This window comes from Dunckerocampus dactyliophorus, chromosome 2, assembly GCF_027744805.1.
Source record: "Dunckerocampus dactyliophorus isolate RoL2022-P2 chromosome 2, RoL_Ddac_1.1, whole genome shotgun sequence".
In the NCBI taxonomy this organism is placed as follows: domain Eukaryota; kingdom Metazoa; phylum Chordata; class Actinopteri; order Syngnathiformes; family Syngnathidae; genus Dunckerocampus; species Dunckerocampus dactyliophorus.
In genome coordinates this window covers 862,678-889,659 of record NC_072820.1, presented here as the reverse complement: position 1 = coordinate 889,659, position 26,982 = coordinate 862,678, and the positions used below count along the sequence as shown (strand labels likewise).

The window sequence follows — 26,982 nt, the reverse complement described above, 5'->3', positions numbered from 1 at the left end:
CCCACCATGGGGCCAGAGGGAGTTGACTGTGCTAAACGAGGCAGGAAACGGGACTGAATTGGAGACAGAACTCTTATTTTGAAGTGGCAGGAGTGAGGAGAAGAAGGTTGCGATGGTGTTGCAGTGGAAGCAGCTCTGAGGCGCGTTGTGGCTCGGTTGGAAGGGGGCGGGGCTGTAGAGCGAGAGAGAGAGAGAGGGAGTGAGGAGTGAGGCGGGTGAGGGAGAGCGCTGACAGTTCTCCTCGGCCAGCGAGCAGCAGCAGCAGCAGCAGCGGAGCAGCAGGACGCCGTGCGTCGCTTCCTCTTCGCGGACGGACTTTAAACATTTCTGCGACGCCTTTCCCGTGGTTTTTTTTTTTTTTTTTTTTTGGCCTTTTGCTTCCGGCTCTTTGTGCCTCGCTGACCCCCCCCCTCCCCCTTCCTCCTCCCTTTTTTTCACCCCCCTCCCCGCCATGGTTTCTATAATTTCCGACCTGGACCCCCTTAAAAGCTGGAACGTCTTAAGGTAAGCCTCGCCCCGGTCTGACATGTGATCCCCCGCCCCGCGTTCTTGTCATGAGATGCTGCGTTGCCTTCGTCCAAGTTGTACAACTCCTCCCCCCCCCCCACCCCCCACCCACATCATGACTTCCAAAGCTGTTAGGAAAGTAGAGGAATGTGGTCTTCACATTCCCACATGGCTGACGGCAGCTCAGAGATGGGAGCCTCTTTTATTACGTACCCCCGCTCCTGGGTTCAAAGGTGACACTCCTTCCCTCCCCTCCCATCCACAAGACCCCCCCTTGTACTTGTTTTGTTTGTGTACGTAGCTGCGCTGCTTCACATTTGACAGGGATATGTCACATGACCACTTTCTCTTCTCTTCTCTCTTCGCTTGTTGTCACCTGTCATGGGGGAGGGGGGGTTACCCTCGCACCCCCTCCTCCTCCCCCTCCTTCTTTATTAAACCTTTGTTCTCCCACATTAGAGGACGGGGTGCAGCTCCTCTTCAGGGACAAGCGTGTTAATAAAAAGCAGCTTAGCACCGCCGGCGCTCACTCATGCATATGCACGCGTGCGCACACACATGCACACGCGCACACACACACACACACTCAGCAGGCTGTGCACACTCGTCATAAACGGCCGTCAACAAGCTGACCTGTGCTCTAACACACACACACGCATGCACACACACACACACACACATGCATGCACGTGCACACACACACACACACACACGGAGAAAGGAAGTAGATGTTCCTCCCGCATCTCCATTTTTCCTCTAATGAGAAACAGCATGCATATTCATTCCTCCTGATTGCATCACGTGCACACGCACTCACACAACAAGCACAGGCAGACTTTTTTTGGGGGGGGGGGGCATGTGGCATTTAAATACACACAACAAGTTAAAGAAGACTTGGTGGAGTCGTGGAGTCGTTCAACGCGGACGCACAAACCCATCGCATGTACGTACATGCGTGCGCGTGTTTGATTCCCTGAAGGTGCCCTGTCAACCCTCCCGTTTAAACACGTTCCCGTATTTTTACTTTTATGGGAAAATAAAAAGGACCGTCTTCCGCCCCCCCCCCTCAACTAACAGACGCAGCGAATAACAGCCACCTTGCAAGTGGAAGAACACACACTCCCTTATTTTCCATATTTTTAAGCATTTATTATTGATTTAATATTTGATTTTATTAATTCATTATTCATTTTTCTCATTTTTAATTGTTTTTTACATTTTTCAATTTTTTCTATTTAAATTTTAACATTTTTAATCATTTTTCTTAATTGTTAACATTTTTTACCTCCAGTTTACCTGTTTTTTTAATTTTTTTAAAATTCATTAATTATTTATTTTTCTTCACTTTAAAATTTTTTTTTAAAATTTGAAAAATTTAAAAAACGTTTTCATTTTTTTACTTTTTTTTAGCTAATTATATACTGTATATATATATTTTTTTTTTTTATTAAACCTTTATTTTCCCTATTTTTAAAAATAGAATGTATTTATTTTAGATTTGATTTAATAATGATTTATTTTTTTATTTTGTTTTATTTTTCTTTTTTAATTATTACTTTTTTTTAAACTCCTGAATATTCCTCGATTTGAATGAGTACTGATGTATTATATGACGTATGCTACGTTGACACCTTGTTGTGGTTCCGAAATGAATGAACGCTGTCGGACGCGTCCCTGCGGCGCCGCTGAGAGCGTCACGAGGAGGCGGAGTCAAGCTGAGAGGTTAGGAAGTGACGTCACTATGGGATGGCAGGGCCCGGTAACAAGGAAGCTTTCAGACCCTCCAAACGACCATTAAAAAAATCATCAAATAATCCAATAATCATATTTAAATGAATGAATTCATGTCATTATTGATCCTATATTTACTATTCATGTATTTATTTACTAAGGGGGTTTTTTTACATTTTTTTGTGATTTGGGGGGGGGTCTTTTGCATCTCTTTTTGCTTGTCTTTTTGTTTTTTTTATTCATTTACCACACACACGGGCACAAAGTGACAAATGTGTTCAATAATGCAGCACCTGGAGGATGGCGCTCTGTCGCCATCTCGCTCTCGTGCGCACGCGCGCACGCACACGCGCACTCATCCTGTGCTGTGGCCGTATGAGAGCGCCGCACTTTGTTCCAGTCTTATCTCAGCGGCACTCGTGCCGTATAGAAGCTTTAAACCCGAGTGTGTGCTTCACGCCTGCCGTATATTTCCTGTCCCCTAAGCGAGGGGGACGACCAGGAAAACGGGGGGGTGGCGCTAATGGCGTGGTGGCTCTGTGAGCGTGTAAGAGTCAGCAAAGAGAAAAAAAACATTGGCGCGGGGCCCGGGTGAGGCTAAGTGTGTGTAAATGTGCTTTGTGTTTGGGAGTGATGGACGCTGGAAGCCAAGCAGAAAGAAACGCCGACGCGGCATAAACGCCATAAACACCAAATCCCTTCATACCCGAAACGCTCACATGCTCTACAGAGGTCAAAGTTAGCTGTGAGTTCACGTGACGTCACGCTGAAGGGAAATAGAAACGACCTCCACAGCGCGCCCGCCCTTCTGTCGGGAGAGAAGAGCCAAAGAAAAAGGAAAAATCCTTCTTTTCCTTCCTCCGCCTCGTCTCCACCGCCATCCCTTCCCGATCTGATCAGGACGAGCACATCCGAGCGAGCCCGGCCTCGGCAGATCTTCGGGGCCAAAGCCTTTCAAACCAGGGGTGTCCAAAGTGCGGCTCGGGGGGGCATTTGTAGCCCGCGGCTTTTTCTTAGTGGCCCGCGGTACATTCTATAAATAGATCTTATCAAGAAAACAAACAAAAAAACACAAATAAATTGAAAAATCTGCACAATAATAAAGCAAAAATCATAATTCTTTGAGAATAACGTCGCAATGTTATGATGAAAAATAAGGTCATTTTAGTCACATAAAACTTGAAATATTCAAGAAAAAATGTAACATTTTAACAGACATTATTAATTTATTGCAATAAATATTATAATTTATCAATTATTTCTAATAATAATTATCAATATTGTGAGAAATAAACAAAACAACCAGTCAAGCTGTAGTTCTTTGAAAATTTGATTTAAAAAAAAAAGACATATAAACGTTCAAATCAAGTCACAATCACAACAAGAAAATTGACAAGAAGAAAGTTGACATTTTTAGAAAAACAGCAGAAATGGGGAAAAAAAAAAACTGGAATTTTAATGACAATAAAGTTTCAATTTTATGAAAATAAACGTGTGATGTTATGATTAAAAATCATGTCATTAAAAAAATGTGTAAAAAAGGCCATAAGATTATGAGAAACAAACAAAACAATGACTTTTTTCAATCAAACAAGGTTGCAGAAAACGTGTAAAATGATGGGAATGAAGTCATGATTACGAGAAGAAAATGTACAAGAAGAAAGTAGAAATAGTTGGAAATGTAAAAATAAGACAAAAACGGCAACAGCAGAAATGGAAAAAACAGTTGTAATTTTACAAGAATAAAGCCCAAAAATATTAAGAGAAAAAAGTTGTTTTCTATTGAGAAAAAAGACGCAATTTTACAAGAAAAAACGTGTAATGTTATAAGACAAAATAGTCTTAGTTAAAAAAAAATTAAAAACTAAAAAATGTGAATTTTCTACGAAAATAAATTCAAAATATTAAGAGAAAAAAGTCACAATTTTACCAGAATCAAATCGTTATCTTAAGAAAAAAAGCAATGTGAGAAAAGCACGCACCATAAAAAATGCTACCATGATAACGTGCTAACACCTAGCATGATAGTCCTAAGTGTTTATATACTGTATGTGTCTACCCATGAAAATAGCTAAAAATGCGAGTATCCTAATGCATGCCAACACCTAGCATGATAGCGGAATGCACCGGGAAGGCTAAATGTCCCAAATGAGTTGAGAGTTTTAACTTTGAAACGGTCTGAATCGGTTGAGAAAAGTTGGAAGTACTTGGAACTCTTTAGATCAAAGGCATTTTGTGTTTCTCAAGACAAACGGTGGGATTTGTTGTGCCTGAAATGTGGCTAGTAGCATGAATGTCCTGACTTTGTTGAATGAGCAATGAGAAAAATGAGCAAAAATGAGCATGTCTGTTCCACATGTGCCGCTGCCATACAGGTCGGCTCACATGTGCAAGTCTGCAGCCGATCGGCACGCACATGAGTTGTCATGAGACATCATGTGACTCCTGGGCTGGCACTTCCCCTTTCCAACATCCTGGCGTGCGGCTCCACGGTCCAAAGTGTGGACTTCCTGTTCAAACGTTAAACGTCAGCAGTGTTGGGAGACAGAATAAATCACATTCACTTTTTGTCGATTGTTGGCGAACGAGTCAAACCTTTTGAAAAGCTTTTTTCAATACACCATGAGAGCCGACTGGCACGTGTAAACTAACCTCTAACCCCAACCTCTCTAACCCTAATCTTAATCCTAACTTCTCTAACCCTAATCCTAACCCTAACCTTGCTAACCATAACCCGATCCCTAACCCCATACGCAGCTGGGAACACCTAAAAGAGCCGTTCCAAAAACCCGACTCGTTCGTGAACGTCCCATGTGTCCGCCACAGGAAGAGAAGCAGATGCAACAACGGCGTGCGTGGAGTTCAAAGTGTGCTTTTTGTGATGTAAGCCTCAGTTACCTTTTTGTAAAAGTAACTGGTAACAGTAACTAACTAGCTTTTAAAGTCATTCGCACACGGCGGCATGACGGCGACAGCATTTGGGACATCCCGATAAGGCGGGACTATCCGTCCCGTTAACGTGGCCGGCGCCAGCTGAGCCACGATATCGTGGCGTTATGGCCCCACCTTCCGGGTACTCGGCCCAGCGCCCGCCCCCGGGGGTCCGGCTCCATCCCGGCCCATTAAATTCAACGTCCTTGGGCTCCTTAGCCCGCTTTTATTCCATCCGTTATTCCATCATCACATGGCTTTTCCCAGCCCTCATTTTCTGCTGTAATTGGACGGCGCTCCCGGGGGACGCTCGTCAGCACGACCCGGCGGTCCCAGCTGGCCTCCTCACGTGCACAATAGCGGCACCGTGTCTGCAGGCCCGCCGTAAGAAGGCGATGTTCACCTTTATTGTGCACAGAAGAGTCCGTTTCATCGTCAGCTCCTTTTTTGAATAAAGATGAGGCGGCAGGTCGACGCCTCGCTCTCATTGGCCAAGTCTCCTTATCTCACTTCCTTATCCCCTTTCCTTATCTTGCCTCCTTTGGTGCCCAAGCTTGACGAGCACCTGGCACTTGAGGAAGGGGGGGAGGGGGGGACCTTATCAGGACGACACAGCTTCTTTTTAAATATGCATCACTTCTCTAAAAATAGCAGCAGCAGTAGGTGGCGCTCTCTTCAACTGTTTTATACACGCACTGCTCTGTACTCTATACATCTACTCTATACATCTACTCTATACATGTACATCTACTCTATACATCTACTCTATACATCTACTCTATACATGTACTCTATACATGTACATCTACTCTATACATCTACTCTATACATCTACTCTATACATCTACTCTATACATGTACATCTACTCTATACATCTACTCTATACATCTACTCTATACATGTACATCTACTCTATACATCTACTCTATACATGTACTCTATACATCTACTCTATACATCTACTCTATACATGTACATCTACTCTATACATCTACTCTATACATCTACTCTATACATCTACTCTATACATGTACATCTACTCTATACATCTACTCTATACATGTACTCTATACATCTACTCTATACATCTACTCTATACATGTACATCTACTCTATACATCTACTCTATACATGTACATCTACTCTATACATCTACTCTATACATCTACTCTATACATGTACATCTACTCTATACATCTACTCTATACATCTACTCTATACATGTACATCTACTCTATACATCTACTCTATACATGTACATCTACTCTATACATCTACTCTATACATCTACTCTATACATCTACTCTATACATGTACATCTACTCTATACATCTACTCTATACATCTACTCTATACATGTACATCTACTCTATACATCTACTCTATACATGTACTCTATACATCTACTCTATACATCTACTCTATACATGTACATCTACTCTATACATCTACTCTATACATCTACTCTATACATCTACTCTATACATGTACATCTACTCTATACATCTACTCTATACATGTACATCTACTCTATACATCTACTCTATACATCTACTCTATACATCTACTCTATACATGTACATCTACTCTATACATCTACTCTATACATCTACTCTATACATGTACATCTACTCTATACATCTACTCTATACATGTACTCTATACATCTACTCTATACATCTACTCTATACATGTACATCTACTCTATACATCTACTCTATACATGTACATCTACTCTATACATCTACTCTATACATCTACTCTATACATGTACATCTACTCTATACATCTACTCTATACATCTACTCTATACATGTACATCTACTCTATACATCTACTCTATACATGTACATCTACTCTATACATCTACTCTATACATCTACTCTATACATCTACTCTATACATGTACATCTACTCTATACATCTACTCTATACATCTACTCTATACATGTACATCTACTCTATACATCTACTCTATACATGTACTCTATACATCTACTCTATACATCTACTCTATACATGTACATCTACTCTATACATCTACTCTATACATGTACATCTACTCTATACATCTACTCTATACATCTACTCTATACATGTACATCTACTCTATACATCTACTCTATACATCTACTCTATACATGTACATCTACTCTATACATCTACTCTATACATGTACATCTACTCTATACATCTACTCTATACATCTACTCTATACATGTACATCTACTCTATACATCTACTCTATACATGTACATCTACTCTATACATCTACTCTATACATCTACTCTATACATGTACATCTACTCTATACATGTACTCTATACATCTACTCTATACATCTACTCTATACATGTACTCTATACATGTACATCTACTCTATACATGTACTCTATACATCTACTCTATACATCTACTCTATACATGTACATCTACTCTATACATCTACTCTATACATGTACTCTATACATCTACTCTATACATCTACTCTATACATGTACATCTACTCTATACATCTACTCTATACATCTACTCTATACATGTACATCTACTCTATACATCTACTCTATACATGTACTCTATACATCTACTCTATACATCTACTCTATACATGTACATCTACTCTATACATCTACTCTATACATCTACTCTATACATCTACTCTATACATGTACATCTACTCTATACATCTACTCTATACATGTACTCTATACATCTACTCTATACATGTACATCTACTCTATACATCTACTCTATACATGTACATCTACTCTATACATGTACTCTATACATCTACTCTATACATGTACATCTACTCTATACATCTACTCTATACATCTACTCTATACATGTACATCTACTCTATACATGTACTCTATACATGTACTCTATACATGTACATCTACTCTATACATCTACTCTATACATCTACTCTATACATGTACATCTACTCTATACATCTACTCTATACATCTACTCTATACATCTACTCTATACATGTACATCTACTCTATACATCTACTCTATACATGTACTCTATACATCTACTCTATACATGTACATCTACTCTATACATCTACTCTATACATGTACATCTACTCTATACATGTACTCTATACATCTACTCTATACATCTACTCTATACATCTACTCTATACATGTACATCTACTCTATACATCTACTCTATACATGTACATCTACTCTATACATCTACTCTATACATCTACTCTATACATGTACATCTACTCTATACATGTACTCTATACATCTACTCTATACATGTACATCTACTCTATACATCTACTCTATACATGTACATCTACTCTATACATCTACTCTATACATGTACTCTATACATGTACATCTACTCTACACATCTACTCTATACATCTACTCTATACATCTACTCTATACATGTACATCTACTCTATACATCTACTCTATACATCTACTCTATACATGTACATCTACTCTATACATGTACTCTATACATCTACTCTATACATGTACTCTATACATGTACATCTACTCTATACATGTACTCTATACATGTACATCTACTCTATACATGTACATCTACTCTATACATGTACTCTATACATCTACTCTATACATTTACTCTATACATCTACTCTATACATGTACATCTACTCTATACATCTACTCTATACATGTACATCTACTCTATACATCTACTCTATACATCTACTCTATACATGTACATCTACTCTATACATCTACTCTATACATGTACATCTACTCTATACATCTACTCTATACATCTACTCTATACATCTACTCTATACATGTACATCTACTCTATACATCTACTCTATACATCTACTCTATACATCTACTCTATACATGTACATCTACTCTATACATCTACTCTATACATGTACATCTACTCTATACATCTACTCTATACATCTACTCTATACATGTACATCTACTCTATACATGTACTCTATACATGTACTCTATACATGTACATCTACTCTATACATCTACTCTATACATCTACTCTATACATGTACATCTACTTTATACATGTACATCTACTCTATACATCTACTCTATACATGTACATCTACTCTATACATCTACTCTATACATCTACTCTATACATGTACATCTACTCTATACATCTACTCTATACATGTACATCTACTCTATACATGTACATCTACTCTATACATCTACTCTATACATCTACTCTATACATGTACATCTACTCTATACATCTACTCTATACATGTACATCTACTCTATACATCTACTCTATACATCTACTCTATACATGTACATCTACTCTATACATCTACTCTATACATGTACATCTACTCTATACATCTACTCTATACATCTACTCTATACATCTACTCTATACATCTACTCTATACATCTACTCTATACATGTACATCTACTATATACATCTACTCTATACATGTACTCTATACATGTACTCTATACATGTACATCTACTCTATACATCTACTCTATACATGTACATCTACTCTATACATCTACTCTATACATCTACTCTATACATGTACATCTACTCTATACATCTACTCTATACATCTACTCTATACATGTACATCTACTCTATACATCTACTCTATACATGTACTCTATACATGTACATCTACTCTATACATCTACTCTATACATCTACTCTATACATCTACTCTATACATCTACTCTATACATGTACATCTACTATATACATCTACTCTATACATGTACTCTATACATGTACTCTATACATGTACATCTACTCTATACATCTACTCTATACATGTACATCTACTCTATACATCTACTCTATACATGTACATCTACTCTATACATCTACTCTATACATCTACTCTATACATGTACATCTACTCTATACATCTACTCTATACATCTACTCTATACATGTACATCTACTCTATACATCTACTCTATACATGTACATCTACTCTATACATCTACTCTATACATCTACTCTATACATGTACATCTACTCTATACATGTACATCTACTCTATACATCTACTCTATACATGTACTCTATACATGTACATCTACTCTATACATGTACATCTACTCTATACATGTACTCTATACATGTACATCTACTCTATACATCTACTCTATACATCTACTCTACTCTACTCATGTACTCTATACTTTACATTCATGTACTCTATATACATTCATGTACTCTATACAGTACATTCATGTACTCTATACAGTACATTCATGTACTCTATATACATTCATGTACTCTATATACATTCATGTACTCTATACAGTACATTCATGTATTCTATATACATTAATGTACTCTATACAGTACATTCATGTACTCTATGTACATTCATGTACTCTATATACATTCATGTACTCTATACAGTACATTCATGTACTCTATACAGTACATTCATGTATTCTATATACATTAATGTACTCTATACAGTACATTCATGTACTCTATGTACATTCATGTACTCTATACAGTACATTCATGTACTCTATATACATTCATGTACTCTATACAGTACATTCATGTACTCTATACAGTACATTCATGTACTCTATATACATTCATGTACTCTATACAGTACATTCATGTACTCTATACAGTACATTCATGTACTCTATACAGTCATTCATGTACTCTATATACATTCATGTACTCTATACAGTACATTCATGTACTCTATACAGTACATTCATGTATTCTATATACATTCATGTACTCTATACAGTACATTCATGTACTCTATACAGTCATTCATGTACTCTATATACATTCATGTATTCTATCAATAAGTGCACATTGTATATGATCATCAATAAGTGCACATTGTATATGATCATCAATAAGTGCACATTGTATATGATCATCAATAAGTGCACATTGTATGTGATCATCAATAAGTGCACATTGTATGTGATCATCAATAAGTGCACATTGTATATGATCATCAATAAGTGCACATTGTATGTGATCATCAATAAGTGCACATTGTATATGATCATCAATAAGTGCACATTGTATGTGATCATCAATAAGTGCACATTGTATATGATCATCAATAAGTGCACATTGTATATGATCATCAATAAGTGCACATTGTATGTGATCATCAATAAGTGCACATTGTATATGATCATCAATAAGTGCACATTGTATATGATCATCAATAAGTGCACATTGTATGTGATCATCAATAATTGCACATTGTATATGATCATCAATAAGTGCACATTGTATATGATCATCAATAAGTGCACATTGTATGTGATCATCAATAAGTGCACATTGTATGTGATCATCAATAAGTGCACATGTGTTCAAAAATGGCAATTTAAACATAATCATTTGAAATCTAATTGAAAAAGAAATCATGATTACATGCCGTAAAAAAGGTACACCATTTTTGGAATCTCGATTCATTTCAAAACATTTGTTGAAATTTAAATGTCACATTTATTGGGACATTTTCATTTCTTGACTTTCACTTTCAAGCTACAATTCATTTTAAAAAAGAGTAAGTCACTTTTTGAAAGAGGAAAAAGGTTGCAATTTTACAAGATCAAAGTTAGAAAAAATCATCATGAAAGAAAATTTGAATTTAATGAAAACAAGAAGAAAAAGTCATCATTTTAAGCCATAAATAAAATTACATTTCTTCATTGGAAGTATTTACATTTCAATGTCAAATTTAGGATTTTTAAATGGGAATCAGTTTCAATTTCAAACTTAAAATGCATTTTTTTTTAAAAGAGTAAGTCATTTTTATGTGAAAAAAGTAAAAAAAAAACAGAATTTAAAAATGATCGTTTAAAAATCCGTTGAAAAAAAGAAAGTCATTATTTGTCAGCATAAAAGACGTAAAACGTGAATATGTCATATTTACATGCATGTCATGTACGCCAAGAAATGACATCACTCTTTTCAATTTGAAAAGAAAGAATAAGTCATTTTTTATCAGGAAAACAGTTGTGGTTATCAGAAAAGTCACATTTTTTAAATTAAAATTTAATTTGAACAAAGAAAATGTCATCATTTTAAACCATAAATAAATATAAAATTGAAATATTTTGGTTCATTAAATGAAATATATACATATATAATATAATATATATATATATATATATATATATAATATTTACATTTACATTTAAATGTCATATTTATTATTATTTAAATGCGAATTTCAATTTCAAAATTAAAATGTATTTTTCCATGAAAAGAGATGCAAGACGAATGCATCAGGAAAAATGTGATTTTAAAAAATATATCATTTTAAATTACATTTAAAAAAAATAAAAAGTCTTAAATTGACTTTTTTTAAAATGGATAAATAAAAAGTACAATTTTAAAATGACATTCGTTGGAAAAACAATGAAAACGTTCAATCCAACTGTCGTATTGACGATTATGGCATCCATTTTCATGTCGTTAAGTTAGGTGTGTTAAGTGTGTTAAGTGTGTAGAGTGTATTGAGTGTATTGAGTGAGTTAAGTGTGTTAAGTGTGCTAAGTGCAAACGGGAGCATGAGCTGCCTCATCTCATTTGCATATTTGCTGTGGGCCAATCGAAGACTTGATCACACGTGAATCTAATTAGTTCGCCGCCGTCATTTCGCTGCGTGCGCCGATCCGACCTCCGGATGTCGGATGTCGGCCGTCTTTCACTGTCGCTAGGGGGCATGCGGGGGGGATACGGGACACAACCCTAAGCTAACCCTCCGGAGTGGTATTACGAGACGTCAATGCTAGCTAGCGCAGGCTAATGTGAGCACGTCGCAGCAGTTTTTCAGCAGCGTTCCATCGCGTTCAACTCCTTGGACCGTACCATCCTTTGCAAAGTGTTTATCTGCGTGTAGGCCACCCCTCGCCCCCCCACGCTGACCGGGCGGTGAGTCGGGTTTTAAGTGCGAAAAGACAGACGGCACAGCTGGACTTGAACTCCTGCCTCCCCTCCCTTCATGCGTTGCCAAACTTTACCCCCCTCCCCCACCACCCATCCGGACCCCCACCCTCCCCCAAGGCTTTTGACAGCGAAGAGAACACCAACTTTTTTTCTTTTTTTGTCGTCTCTGTCTGTCAGCTGAACGAGGACGGAGTGAAAGCGCGTCATGCTAATGTGATTCTTGTGTTTCGCCAAAGCCCCACCCCCAACCCCCGCCCCCGCACCCCGCCTGTGAAACAACGAGGACATCCAACAATAAAAGCATTGACAATTACTCGGTAGCGCGTGTTTTCCGTCGCAGCGTGCGACTCATTATACAAATTCCCGCCCCCTCCTCAGACACGTGAGTAATGGACAGTCCCCGCCCCCTCCCGGTGTCCCACAACACGTAGACAATGGACAATGTGTTGTTCCATATTCTTGTCTTTGTGGAATGCACTCGGCAGCGGGAGCTCGGCTTTACAATCGAGGCCTTTATCTGTCAGCAGTCACCACTTCCTGTTTCCACGGTGATGCGCCGCCGCGCCGTCTGGCAGCGACCCCGGAAACCCTCGCCGGGCGCTAATCTTAAGTCGCAGGCTGCAGCGGGCGCGATTGCGGCCGTCCGCGCGACGCTGTGATCTTTGACCGCACCGCCGAGCGCCGCATCCCAGATAAAAAGATTAGCCGACTTCATCCGAAGTGGGAAGATTGAGAGAAGCGCCACGCCGCAAAACCCGTATCCACCTTAATCATCAACACATTGTTAGCGTTATCGTCTTCGGGAACGCTAGCTTGTCCATTTAGTACCAAATAGTAGCATAACCCGTGTAATGTGCAACATATAGCAATGTTAGCGCCTTTGGCTCGTTTTTGCTTTTTAGTATCTCCTGCTTATTGACTATCCACCTTAATCATCAACATACTGTTAGCATGATCAAGTTTGGAAATGCTAAAGTGTCCATTTTGTATTAAATTGTAGCATAATCCGTATAATGTGCAACATGTTGTAATGTTAGCACCTTTGGCTCGTTTTTGCTACTAACTTTTGATGATTAGCTTTTTTATTATAACACTTTTTTAAATATCCACCTTAATAATGAACACATTGTTAGCATTGTCATCTTCAGAAAGGCTTCAGAAAGGCTAACTTTCCATTTCGTATTCAATAGTAGCATAATCCATGTAATGTGTCACATATTGGAATGTTAGCACCTATGGCTCCTTTTTGCTTTTTAGTATGGCATGTTTATTGACTATCCGCCTTAATCATCAGCATGTTGTTAGCATTATCATGTCTGGAAATGCTAAAGTGTCCATTTTGTATTAAATAGTGGCATAATCCGTGTAATGCGCAACACATTGTAATGTTAGCACCTTTGGCTCGACTTTGCTAATAACTTTTCCTTATTAGCTTTTCTTATTGTAGCATATTTATTGACTATCCACCTTAATCATCAACACATTGTTAGCATTATCATGTTTGGAAAAGCTAAATTGTCCATTTTGTATTAAATTGTAGCATAATCCATGTAATGTGTAACATGTTGTAATGTTAGCACGTTTGTTGACTCTTAGCATTATAGTTTTTTGTTAACCATAGCATTTTTTACAATATCCACCTTAAATAGTAGCATCACTGCTGTCATGTGCGATATACAGTATTGTAATGTTTGCACGTTTGGCTCATTTTCACAAATAACTTTTGATTAGCTTTTTTATAGCATTTTTTTAACTATAGCATTTTAGAATTATCCACCATAAATCCACCTTAAATACTAGCATTATCGGAGAATTGTGCAACATATTGTCAGCTGTGAAGTTGGCTTGTTTTTGATGATTAGCATTTTTGTACTATAGCATTTGTAAAGATAGCCACCATCATGATGAATATATTGTTAGCATTATTGTATTTTAAGGGCTAACTTTTCCATTTAATATGAAAAGGTAGCATAATTGGTGTAATGTGTAACATACAGTATTGTAATGTTTGCAGGTCATTGTGGCAAAAAAATTTGATTATCTTTTTTATCGCATTTTTTTAGCTATAGAATTTTTTAATTTTCCAACATAAATCTACCTTAAATAGTAGCATAATGGGTGTCATGTGCAACATATTGTCACTGTAATGTTAGCACCTTTGGCTTGTTTTCTCTAGTAACTTTTGACTATTAGCATTTTTGTAATATAGCGTTTTCAAAAATATCCGCCATCGCGATGTACATATTGTTCTCGTTATTGTGTTTGGAAAGCTAACTTGTTGATTTTTGATGAAATGCTATTATAATGTCATCAGTAATGTTAGCACCATTGGCTTGTTTTGCTAGTAACTTTTGATTGTAGCTCATACCGTAGCATTTAGCGTTGTGCCATAAGACTTAGCGGTTTATCCCATAGCTCATATTTGTGTAGCGCAACGCTATTAGCTCATGTAGCTTTTAGCAACACCAGCACCCGCGTCTGCGTCCGGGTCGCGTGTGTGAACGTTTCGGGAGAGTTTGGCGAGCGTCGGCGTCGTCAGCCGGCAGCTGCGGAAACCCGAGCCGTCCTGCGAGACCCCGAGCCTGGCCAAAACTAAAGCGGTCCAAATGGCTGTGGATATTCTTCTTGTCCTCCGCAACCCCGCCCACCCGGCCGCCCGGCTCCACAAGCATGTGCGCTTCACAGTTAATTCAATTCCCGCCCCCCCCAACGCGGGCTAGCATGGGAATTGGGCTTTGTGGTGCTAAAATGATTACACGGCGTGTTTCTGCGGGCGCCTCCCAGTGCATTTATTGCAAAGTGTCAGCGCGGATGTAGATCAGCCCGCCAAAGTGTCCGTCCACCCCCCGACCCCCCCAGACTGCTTGTTCCTTATGAAATACGTCGCTCATGGCAGACGTGTAATCTGATTACATCTGCTAGATTAAAAATATATTGAATTCCCCCCCACAACCTCCGCTCTATTGGCCTTCTTTGTTCCTTTCCCCAAAGTCGTACCACGCCGCCGCCGCCGCCGCCACCGCCGCTTTGACGCTTCTTCTCCTCGGTGGTGACGCCGCGTGTCACATGTGTCGCGTGTGACGGAGGCCACCCGTGGAATCTTTCTTTCTTTCTTTGTGGCACAAACGTTGGGACTCCACCAGCAGGCGGGAAGACTTGGTGACCCTCGGGCCTCAGCGGCTTGTAAAACGTGAGCGGGGGGGGGGGGCAGGCCTGATGCAGACAGAAGCTTCCAGACTTATTGGACAAGAAAATGTACTTCTCTTAAATTCTATTTCTCTTACTTTCATTTACTTTCCCTGAAAATGTCCCACATTTTTCCCCAAATGTCCCTCATATTCCCTTATTTTACCTCATTTTACCTTATTTTTCTGGAAAATGTATCTTATTTTCCCTTGATTTTCCAGACAAATTGCATGACTTTCACTTGCTTTCTCTGAAAATAATTTTCTTGGGAATTTCCTTCATTTACCCTAATTTTCCCAGAATTTTTGTCTTATTTTCACCCATTTGCGATTACTTTCCTGGAAAATTTCCCTCATTTTCCCTCATTTATCCTAGTTTTTCCCATAAAATTTCCCTTTCTTTAACATGATAATTTTTTCAGAAAATGTCCCGTATTTTCCCCCAAATTCCCTTATTTTACCAAACTTCTTGAAAAACTTTTGCTGACAGGGAAATTGTCCCCAGTATTCCCTTATTTTCTGGTAAATTTCCAACAGTCCCCAGAGAAAGTATGCGAAAATAAGGCAAATTAAAAAAAAAAAAAAATTGCCTTATTTTGGCATACTTTCTCTGGCAATTTCACTTATTTTTCCCGAAAATTTCCGTTGCAGTCCCTTATTTTGTGGTCATTTTTCTTCAGTTCCCTGTATTTTTATGTAAAAATGCCCTTATTTTCCCTCATTTTGCATTATTTTTCAGAAAATGTCCATATTTCCCATATTTTCTGGTAAATGCCCTTCATTTGCCTTCTTTTTCGCTAAACTTTCCCTTTGTCCCTTTTTTCACTTGATTTTGTTTTTCAGAAAATGTGCCTTATTTTCATTTGCTTTCTCTGACAATTTCCCTTATTTTTCCGGACAAAAATTCCCTCGTGATCCTTTATTTTCTGGTCATTTTTTGAGCACCAAAAAAAAAAAGTTATATTCCCTCAATGACCCTCATTTTTCCAGTGAATTTTCCTTATTTGCTTGGACAATTCCACCTGATTTCATTTACTTCCTTTGAAAATTGGTCATTTTGGGGGGGAAATAGTTGTCATATTCCCATATTTTCCTTCCTTATTTGCCCTTTTTCCCCGGAAAAGGTCCCTGTTGTTGAAACTCGATTGTCACTCGCATCTTCTGCAAAACTTCCCCTTTTTGCAGGGAATTTTTTCCTCCCATTCCCGTATTTTCCCGTATTTTCCCGTGCCAAGGTGGAGCAGGTGTGCTTGTTTCCGCCTCCCACGGTGACGTGTGTGTCAGCAGTAGCAGCGGAGCTGGGGCGTGGCTTCGCATGTCGGGGCGGGGCGGCGTTACGCAAACACGGAGGCGGAAGCTGGTGTCGCCGTCCCAATACTTGCGGCCGGTCACGTGACGCCCATCACGCCGTCTCATCCTTCCTCGTATTTCCGTGACGGGCTGTGCCGCACGCAGACGTCACGCAAGCTGTCAAGTGTGATTTGGAGCTGCCACTCCAGCGCCGCCATCCGGGCCGCCGCCGCCGCCTCGTTTGCCCAGAAGTGACTGACAGATGCCCCGGGAGCGCCCCCCCCCCCCCCTTAGAGCGGGAGTGGGGGGGTGCTCGTGCCAGGTGGGATGTGGCTAATGACCATCTTGGCGTGCCAGCGCCAACTCGGGGCGAGCGCTCGGCCAATTACTGTCCCGAGGAGGCGACAGCTGCCACCTTCGCCTCCATCGCTCCTCGTCCTCCTCCTTCATCCCTCCTCTTAGTTGACAGGGGGGGAGTCAGAGGGGAGGCTCAGCCCGGGGCCCTTCTCCCTCGGGGGGTCATTACGCCACTGTGGGCCTGGTGCACGCACGCGCACGCACGCACGCGCACGCACGCACGCACCTGATGGTGATATTTGCTATCAGCTGCTGCCCACACGTGGATGCACGTAGAAGTAGAGGGCATAGAGTGGCGGGCCGCTGTTGAATCAACTCCTGCTCTACATTTCTGCTGGTGGTCTTTTGGAGCGGGAGGTGTCGCCTGCTCTCGGCGCTATCTTTGCCGCGCTCTCGCTTCATCGCGCGCCGTAATACCGAGCGAGCGCATCGCTCTTATCTCACACGCGCGGCGTGCTAGCTGGTGCACGCGCCGCCCGTTTGACAGGAAGTAGTGTCGTTCATCACGGAGTTCGTTGGTTCCCAACTGCGAGGGAACGTCATGGCGATTTTATGGTAAAGGAAGGTATATTTCCAGGGAAATAAGGCCTTTTTTCCAGAAAAGAAGAGAAATGATCCAGGAAAATGAGGTACGCTTTGGGAAAATGACAGAACTTGTCTGGGAATATCCAGAAGATTTCCTTGACTTTCACTTCCTGCTTTGAAAACTATTTTCTGGGACATTCCCATTTTCTGCTGTTATTTCAGTGGAAAATTCCCCTTATTTTCCTGGAATGTTTTCCTTATTTCCCCTCATTTATCCTTGTTTCCTGAGAAATTCTCCTTTAGGTTCCTTTAACTTGATTTTTTCCCCCCCAGAAAATCTCTCTTATTTTCACTTACTTTCTCTGAAAATATCCCTTATTTTCCCACAAATATCCCGCATATTCCTTTATTTTCCCTTGATTTTCCAGAAATTTTCCCTCACTTTCAAGTGTTTCCTCTGAAAAATTATTTTCTGGGAAGTTTCCTTCATTTACCCTAATTTTCCCAGAATTTTTGTCTTATTTTCACCCATTTGCGATTACTTTCCTGGAAAATTTCCCTTATTTTCCCCCAAATTTCCCTCATATTCCCTTATTTTACCTAATTTTCTTTTTTTGACAGTTTCCCTGATTATTCTGGAAAATTTGCCCAGTATTCCCTTGATATGGAAAGTAAGAGACATTTTTCCAGGCAAATTATGGCAAATGAGGGAAATTTTCTTGGCAAATAAGAGAAAATGAGGGAAAATAGGCGAGCTTTCAGTACCGGAAAGGGTTGCATTTTTGATTGAAATCATGTTAAGATGCGGGCAACTCACAGGAACGTGTTTAAAGGGAAGAAGACGAGAAAGAAGGGAAAAGTACGAGAGTTTCCCGGGAAAATGTGGAGGCTGAGGTTCGATCCAGCAGGCAGAAACGTCTCACCAGTTAAAAATCCTTTTTCTGACCTTCATGTGACCTGCTTCATGTGGCTTCTTGTACTGCTACGCCGTGTACACCGGATAGGCCTTGCTAACGACACGGTGCAGTTAGCGTGCTCAAGCTGAGTGCGTGCGAGGGTGCGAGGGTGCGAGAGTGCGAGAGTGCGAGAGTGCGAGAGTGCGAGAGTGCGAGGGTGCGAGAGTGCGCTAGCAGTGCACTAAAAGCAAGAGAAGAGGTGACACAGGGTGAAGTTAGTGAACGTATGCATTATACATCACAAACTGTCATTTAAACATCAACAGCATGAAATATTCATGTGTCAGGGCCCCTGTGTGTGTGTGCGTGTGCGTGTGTGTGTGCGTGTGCGTGTGTGCGTGTGTGTGCGTGTGCATGTGCGTGCGCGTGTGCGTGCGTGCGTGCGTGATGTTATGCCTGCTATGTGGAGGCAACACGGTGAGCCCGTGTTTGGGGCCATGCTGTGATATTTATCCGGACATGTAAACATCTTCGAGGCGTGATGAAGAAGCTGTCAAGCTAGCACATCATGACTGGCCTGAAAGCTTCCGTCACGGGCCTTGATCATCTTGATCATCTTGGAAGATCCGCTGATGGGCGCCCGGCAGGCGGACGGGAGGAATATCGCTCATCACCCTCGGGATTCATCCCCTCCGCTCGGAAAAAGATGCTTTCTTGGCCGATCCCGTTCAGCCATTCAGAGGGGGCGGGGCCAAGGAGCCCGTCCGTTCGGCGTGCAGACGAGCTCCGATCCCGATCACGTTTGGATCACATAAAATAAAATAAAACAGTGTTAGAAAATACCAAGAAATAAACGAAGAAGAAAGCAAGGGACATTTTCCGGAGCAATAAATGAAAATGAAAGCGAGGGAAATTTCCAGGAAAATACAGGAAATGCCTGTGGAAATGAGGGAAAACAAGGAGCGTTTTCCCAGAAACATATGTGAAAGGAAGAATTTCAGGGAAATGAGGGGAAAAACAAAGATCATTTTTCAGTGAAATAATACAAAATTCAGGGGAAACAAGAAGAATTGTCCAGAAAAATGATGGGTACTGAGGGAAAAGACGGGAAATGTTCCACGAAAATGAGAGTAACTCTTCGGGAAATTAAGAACAATTTCCAGGAAAGAAAGGAAGATTTTCAGAGAAAATTAGTGAAAGTAAGTAAGTAAGAATCTCTAGGAAAATTAAGCAAATTCTTTGGGAAAATAAGGACAAGTTAGGGCAAGGAAAGGAAAGCACGGGGCATCTTCTGGGAAAATAAGGGAAATGTTTGTTGAAACGAGTGAAATAAGAGAAATTTCTCAGGAAAATAAGAGAAAATGACAGAAATTAAGAGAATTTTTCCTGGAAAATGAGGCCATTCCCAGAGATGGGAATATTAAGCAATATGAGGGAAAATGAGGAGGGAAATGTAACTTTCCCTCGGAAATGAGGGAAACTTCAAGAGAAAATAAAGCAAGATGGAAGGTTTTCAGAGAAAATAAGGGAATTTTCGTTCTCATTCGATGCAATATTCGGGGGTTTTGGGTTTTGTTTTGTGACTCAGATTGCTGTGGCTCAAGCACGGATGCCCCCACCGTTGTCACATGCAATACCGGAGAGAATGACCCCCCCAAAAACACATTGTCAGAGTCAGATTGTGGGCAACGTGAAGGAAAAATGAAAGCTTTGTGATGCAAGTGGAAAGGCTAGCATAGCACGTACGCGACGCTAATGTGTGTGCGCGTAGCAGGAAGTGCGTTTGCAGCACATTGAAGTCCTAATGAGTCCGTCGCCGCGTTTGGCCGCTAACCAGTATTGATGAGCGGATGCGCTGCAGGCGCTAGCGTTAGCCTTCAATCTTTATTTGACAAACGGGCTCGGAAAGGGCCGACGCCGTCCCGGTGATAGCGATCGCACGTGGTTAGCGGCGCGCCAAGCGGCGCCTCGACGTGCGCCAAGGAGGCGTTTTGTCACGCTGACGGACGGCAGGCTCGACTTGAATGTGACGCCTTGTCATCGCATCCATTTGCATCGCTTTATTGCCTCGCGCGTCGCCGTAAATCTGAGACTTCATGTGGCCGCCGCACCGCCTGCTCTTCCCTCGTGGGGATTAGCGCGTAATATCGCACTTTTTAAGGGATTAGCGCCTGACGTTTGGCGGCCTGAGCTGTGCCAACATTTCCAATTCACTTCTTCATCAGCGTCAGTTGGACTCTTGAAGCTCAGTACTTCCTTTTGGTGCCGCTGTTTTATGTCCGCAGGGCTAGCAAACTAACTAACAGCTTCAACTGGTCACACTTTGGCTCTCTTACGCTAAAAGTGCTTTTTTAAATATTTATTTATTTATTTATTACACCGTTTGGTAGCATTACTGAACATTGCTACAGCTACAGAACAAAGAGCTCTCATGTTTTCCAAGTAAATTTCCAGTTTATTTTTATTTGTATTTGTATTTTTATTTTTATTTTTCGTATTCACTTTTTAATGATTTATGTAAAATATATCTTTTTCAATGATTTATATGAATAAAACAATTACAATTAAAATTAAAATTAAATTAAAATTAAAGAAATAAACAAATAAATAAAATAAATCATGAATGGTTGATTTATTTTATTTTATAACTATAAAAACATTATTACTAATGATATGTATAGTAATTATATTTATTATATAATTATGTAAATGAAATAAAATAAATCTTGTATATATTTTAAAATAAATCATGTATTTGTTTTATTTTATTTTATTTAAAATAAAATAAATCTTAAAATGTATTTTATTTTATTTTATTTTATTTTATTTTATTTTATTTTATTTTATACCATTGTTTACCATGGCCAAGCAAAAAGCTTTCATTTTTCCCAATGACACTGCAAAAACCTTACTGTATGTATATATATATATACAGTGTATATATATATATATATATATACAGTGTATATATATATATATATATACAGTGTATATATATATATATATACAGTGTATATATATATATATACAGTGTATATATATATATATATATATATATATACACTGTATATATATATATATACTGTATATATATATATATATATACAGTGTATATATATATATATATATACAGTATATATATATATATACAGTGTATATATATATATATATATACAGTATATATATATATATACAGTGTATATATATATATACATACAGTACCTCCACGCTACCAAACAAAGAGCTGTAATTACTCCTAATTTGGCTTAATTAGGCTCACAACTTTATTGAAATGATTTTTGGTGGGACAGGTTGGTATGGGATGGAAAAGGATGGGTTGGAATGGGATTGTGGTGCCAAGTCCTCTCAGGGTGTGAACGCTCAACGTGTGAAAGTCTTTTAAACGTGTGTTGATTGATTGAGGATTGTGTGCGTGTGTGTGTGCGTGTGTGTGTGTGTGCGTGTGTGTGTGTGTGTGCGTGTGTGTGTGCGTGTGTGTGTGTGTGCGTGTGTGTGTGTGTGCGTGTGTGTGTGCGTGTGTGTGTGTGTGTGTGCGTGTGTGTGCGTGCGTGTGCGTGTGCGTGTGAGAGACAGTGTGAAATGGGGGGGCGGAGGGGGTGCTGAAAGGTAGACGTGTTAAAAGCTGCGTTTCTGCAGACAAGCTGGGGGGGGCACATTCATGATTCATTTCCCTTCCAGAAAACAAAAATTCAAAAGTCATTTGGCAATCTGAGACTTTTTTTTACATGAGGAGAAAATGCATCAAGAAGAAAGGAATAAAGGTGACGGTGCGGCCACGAGGTCAGAGGTCACCCTCCACGCTAATCACAAGGGAAAACAATGTTGGGAAAGAAGGAAAAATTCTCGTGAAATGTGGGGGACGTTTGGGGAAATAAGGGAACTTTCCAGGAAAATGAGGGAAAATATTCAGGAAAATAAGGGAAATTTTCCAGGGAAATAAGAAAAATCAGGGGAAATAAGGGGACTAATTTTCCAGAAAAACAATGGCTAATGAGGAACATGAAGGGAAAATGTCCAGGAAAATGAAGGAAATTCTCAATATCTCTTTTTCTTTATTCATCTATCTATTTATTTTTGCATTTAACTTTTATTTCTCAAACTGTTCCTGTTATTAGATTGACTTATTTGACACCATCATGAAGGCTGCTCTTCATTCATTTCCTGTGGAAATGAGGGAAAATGAGGGAAATTTCAGGGAAATGTGGGGACATTCAGGGAAATAAGGGACATTTCCAGGAAAGAAGGGATATTTCTGTACAAATGAGGAAAACATGTGGCAATTTCAGGAAAATGAGGGAAAATTGGGAAAGATAAGGGAATGTTTCCAGGAAAATAAGAAAAAATAATCAGGGAAATTAGGGGAATCATTTTCCAGAAAAACAAATGATAATGAGGAAAATTAAGGGAAATTTGGGGGGCAAATGAGACAAATTCTCAATTTTTTTTGTCTTAATTTTTTGTTTTTATTTGTATTTATTTTTTATTTTTTCAAATCATTTCTTGTATTTGTATTATTATATTTACTAATTTGACACCACTTGCTGCCCTCATTTAACGCTACCAAACAAATTACACCCAATTTTTATTTTATTTATATGCTTTTTATTTTTTGATGTTATTTTCATTTCTAAAATGATTTCTTGTATTTTATTGATTTTATGGATTTATTTATTTGACACCACTCTGCTGCTAGCCTGCCCGCGGCCACGCGGCCACGCTGCCAACCAAGTTAGATGGCGTATCTCTTTTAGCCTCTCCAACTTGGGAATTCTGTCAGTGGCGCGAGCTAGCTAGCTAGCGCCAGTCTAGCGCCAGTCAGGCGCAGCGGCCCCCCGCTGGTCAACGAAGCAGCTGCAGGCGGCCCCAAATAATAACATAATAGCGTCAGTGATAAATCATATTGTCTTCCTTTTTCACTTTATGCCCGCATTGAGGGAATTTGGAAATAAAGTGGCGTGCACGCGTGTGTGCACGTGTGTGCACGCGTGTGTGTTGCAGAGGACATAAGAAGAAGAAGAGTGTTGTGTGGCCACGGATGAAACAGACAAGTGTGTCTTTGAAATGCAAAGAGCTTCTGTGATTGGTTGCTGTGTCGAAGAGGGGCACGCACGTGCATAAACGCACACACACACACACACGTGCACACACATGGGTTATTAATGAGTGCATTGTTCATTTATTATTTTATTTACCTCTGTCACATAAAACCTGAGCTAATTTGGTGCAGCACTGCAAGTGCGCACGTGCGCGTGCGCGTGCGTCCGCGCCAGGGGACCAATTTATTTACATGCGGTAGAAGAAGAAGCCAGGCTGCGAGGAGGAAGGAAGAGCAGGGAATTATGGAGAGAAAACCCAGTGGATCGAAGGAGCTTCTCCACGCTTTCCAAGGACAAACAACACCAATTTACCGTCCTCACGTGTGTGCGTGTGTGTGCGCGCGTGCACTTTCATGTCAACGTGATGAGATGTACAAGATTGTCTTCCCAGAGTAGAAGGTCCGACATGTCAGCACCTTCTATCGTGGCATGCGTATTTCTTCCTTGTTGATTTACTGGTGTCGGCCCAAAGTCAGCTGGGATAGGCTCCAGCTCGCCTGTGGCTGTGTGTCACGTGTGTTTCTTGTGTGTGTTGCAGGCAGGACGCCAACGACCTGTCGGGACCGATACAAAGGTAAACGCATCCACTTCCTGTCTTTTCCCGCCCTTTCCCGGTTTCAGCGGCTCGGAGCGCAAAGACGTCGGCGGAAGCCGTCAATCAAGTCGTATCGTCACACTTTTTCACTTCCTCTATCTTAGCCCCCGCCCCCCCAGCAGGCCGTGTCGGTTCCATTTGATGAGGTTTTGTGTTTCGTGCGTCACGGACGTCGTAACACGACAGCAGGCCAGGATATCGCTCAGCAACACTCGACGTAGCACGCCCTGGAGCTGCTCAAGTCGGGTCTTCAGAATATATATAATATATAATATATATATTATATTATATTATATTATATTATATTATATTATATTATATTATATTATATTATATTATATTATTTTATTTTATATTATATTATATTATATTATATTATATTATATTATATTATATTATATTATTTTATATTATATTATATTATATTATATTATATTATATTGCATTGTATTGTATTATATTGTATTATATTATATTATATTATATTATATTATATTATATTATATTATATTATATTATATTATATTATATTATATTAGGTTATATTATATTATATTATATTATATTATATTATATTATATTATATTATTTTATATTATATTATATTATATTATATTATATTATATTATATTATATTATATTATATTGCATTGTATTGTATTATATTGTATTATATTATATTATATTATATTATATTATATTATATTATATTATATTATATTATATTATTTTATATTATATTATATTATATTATATTATATTATATTATATTATATTATATTATATTATATTATATATTTTCAAATGTTTTCCACATGATTACAAAAAACATGTTCTGTTTTTTTCAAAACATTTCACCTCATTTTTACCGAATTTTCCTCAATTTTTCTGAAAAATGTTTATTTTGTTTTATTTATTTTTTGCAGTAAATCTCTGGAAAATGTCCCTAATTGTCTGCATTTTTCCCTTATTTTGTTGCCAAAAACGTTTTCTGGAAAATGTTCTTAATTTTAACTCATTTTCTTTTGTGTTTTGTGGAGTTTGTTCGCTCTCACTTTCTCTTGTGAAAATCTCCCTTGTTTTTCAGAACTTAACATTTCTGAAAATTGCCCTTATTTTGCCCAATTTTCCTTAACTTTGTTTGTCATTATTTTATTATTCCTGGAAATTTTTATTTTTCTTGGAAATGTCCCTTATTTTTCTTGGAAAAATTAACCTTTTTTCCTCCATTTTTCTGGGAAAAATTTCCCCCAAATTGCCGTTATTTTCAAATGTAAATGTTGACAGATTTGTGTGAACGTTAGTGACGTAAATGTGGAGGAGCGATGGCACACGCACACGCACACGCACACGCACACGCACACAGGGAAGGCTGCGTCTACTGGGCAGGGAAGCCATGCTGCAGTACCACTGGTGGCCACCAGGGGAGCCATCGGCCTCCCTACAACTCTTCTAGAAAGACTTTCTGCATCCATTTGTGACGTCACTGACGCCGCGACCATTGGTTTGTTTGCGCTTCTGAACGCACGGCAAAATGATGCAATTCCTTGTTATTCCCCCGAGACACACACAGACGCACACTCGTCCACCGCGCCGATGTCTGATGCTAAAATGGCCGCGCGCGCACCCACACCGACAGACAGCTACACAGCTGATCATCGGCAGGAGCAGCAAAGCTTCTATTGGATGTCATGTGACCTCTCCAACGTACACACAAACACTCACACACACACACTAGCGTTGATGAGCGTATGAATGAATGAACACACTAGCGTTGATGAGCGTATGAATGAATGAACACACTAGCGTTGATGAGCGTATGAATGAATGAACACACTAGCGTTGATGAGCGTATGAATAGGACAGGCACACACGTGGAACCCATACAACGGCGCTCAGAAGGCCTGAAGTT

General features: G+C 39.3%; 1 protein-coding gene across 10 annotated transcripts in view; it reads left to right on the top strand.

Moving 5' to 3' along the window:
- Nucleotides 1-203: 203 nt before the first annotated feature.
- celf2 (cugbp, Elav-like family member 2) overlaps nt 204-26,982 on the top strand; it is a 136,535-nt gene continuing 109,756 nt past the window's right edge. For 3 of the 10 annotated variants that reach the window (XM_054766802.1, XM_054766801.1, XM_054766798.1), the window contains exons 1-2: nt 211-504; nt 25,014-25,049. In XM_054766802.1, the coding sequence (XP_054622777.1) occupies nt 452-504; nt 25,014-25,049 (89 nt within the window). In that variant the 5' untranslated portion in view covers nt 211-451. Of the gene's footprint in view, nt 505-25,013; nt 25,050-26,982 lie in introns of all 10 variants that reach the window. The other 7 variants (XM_054766796.1, XM_054766793.1, XM_054766794.1 and 4 more) reach the window with 5 other exon arrangements.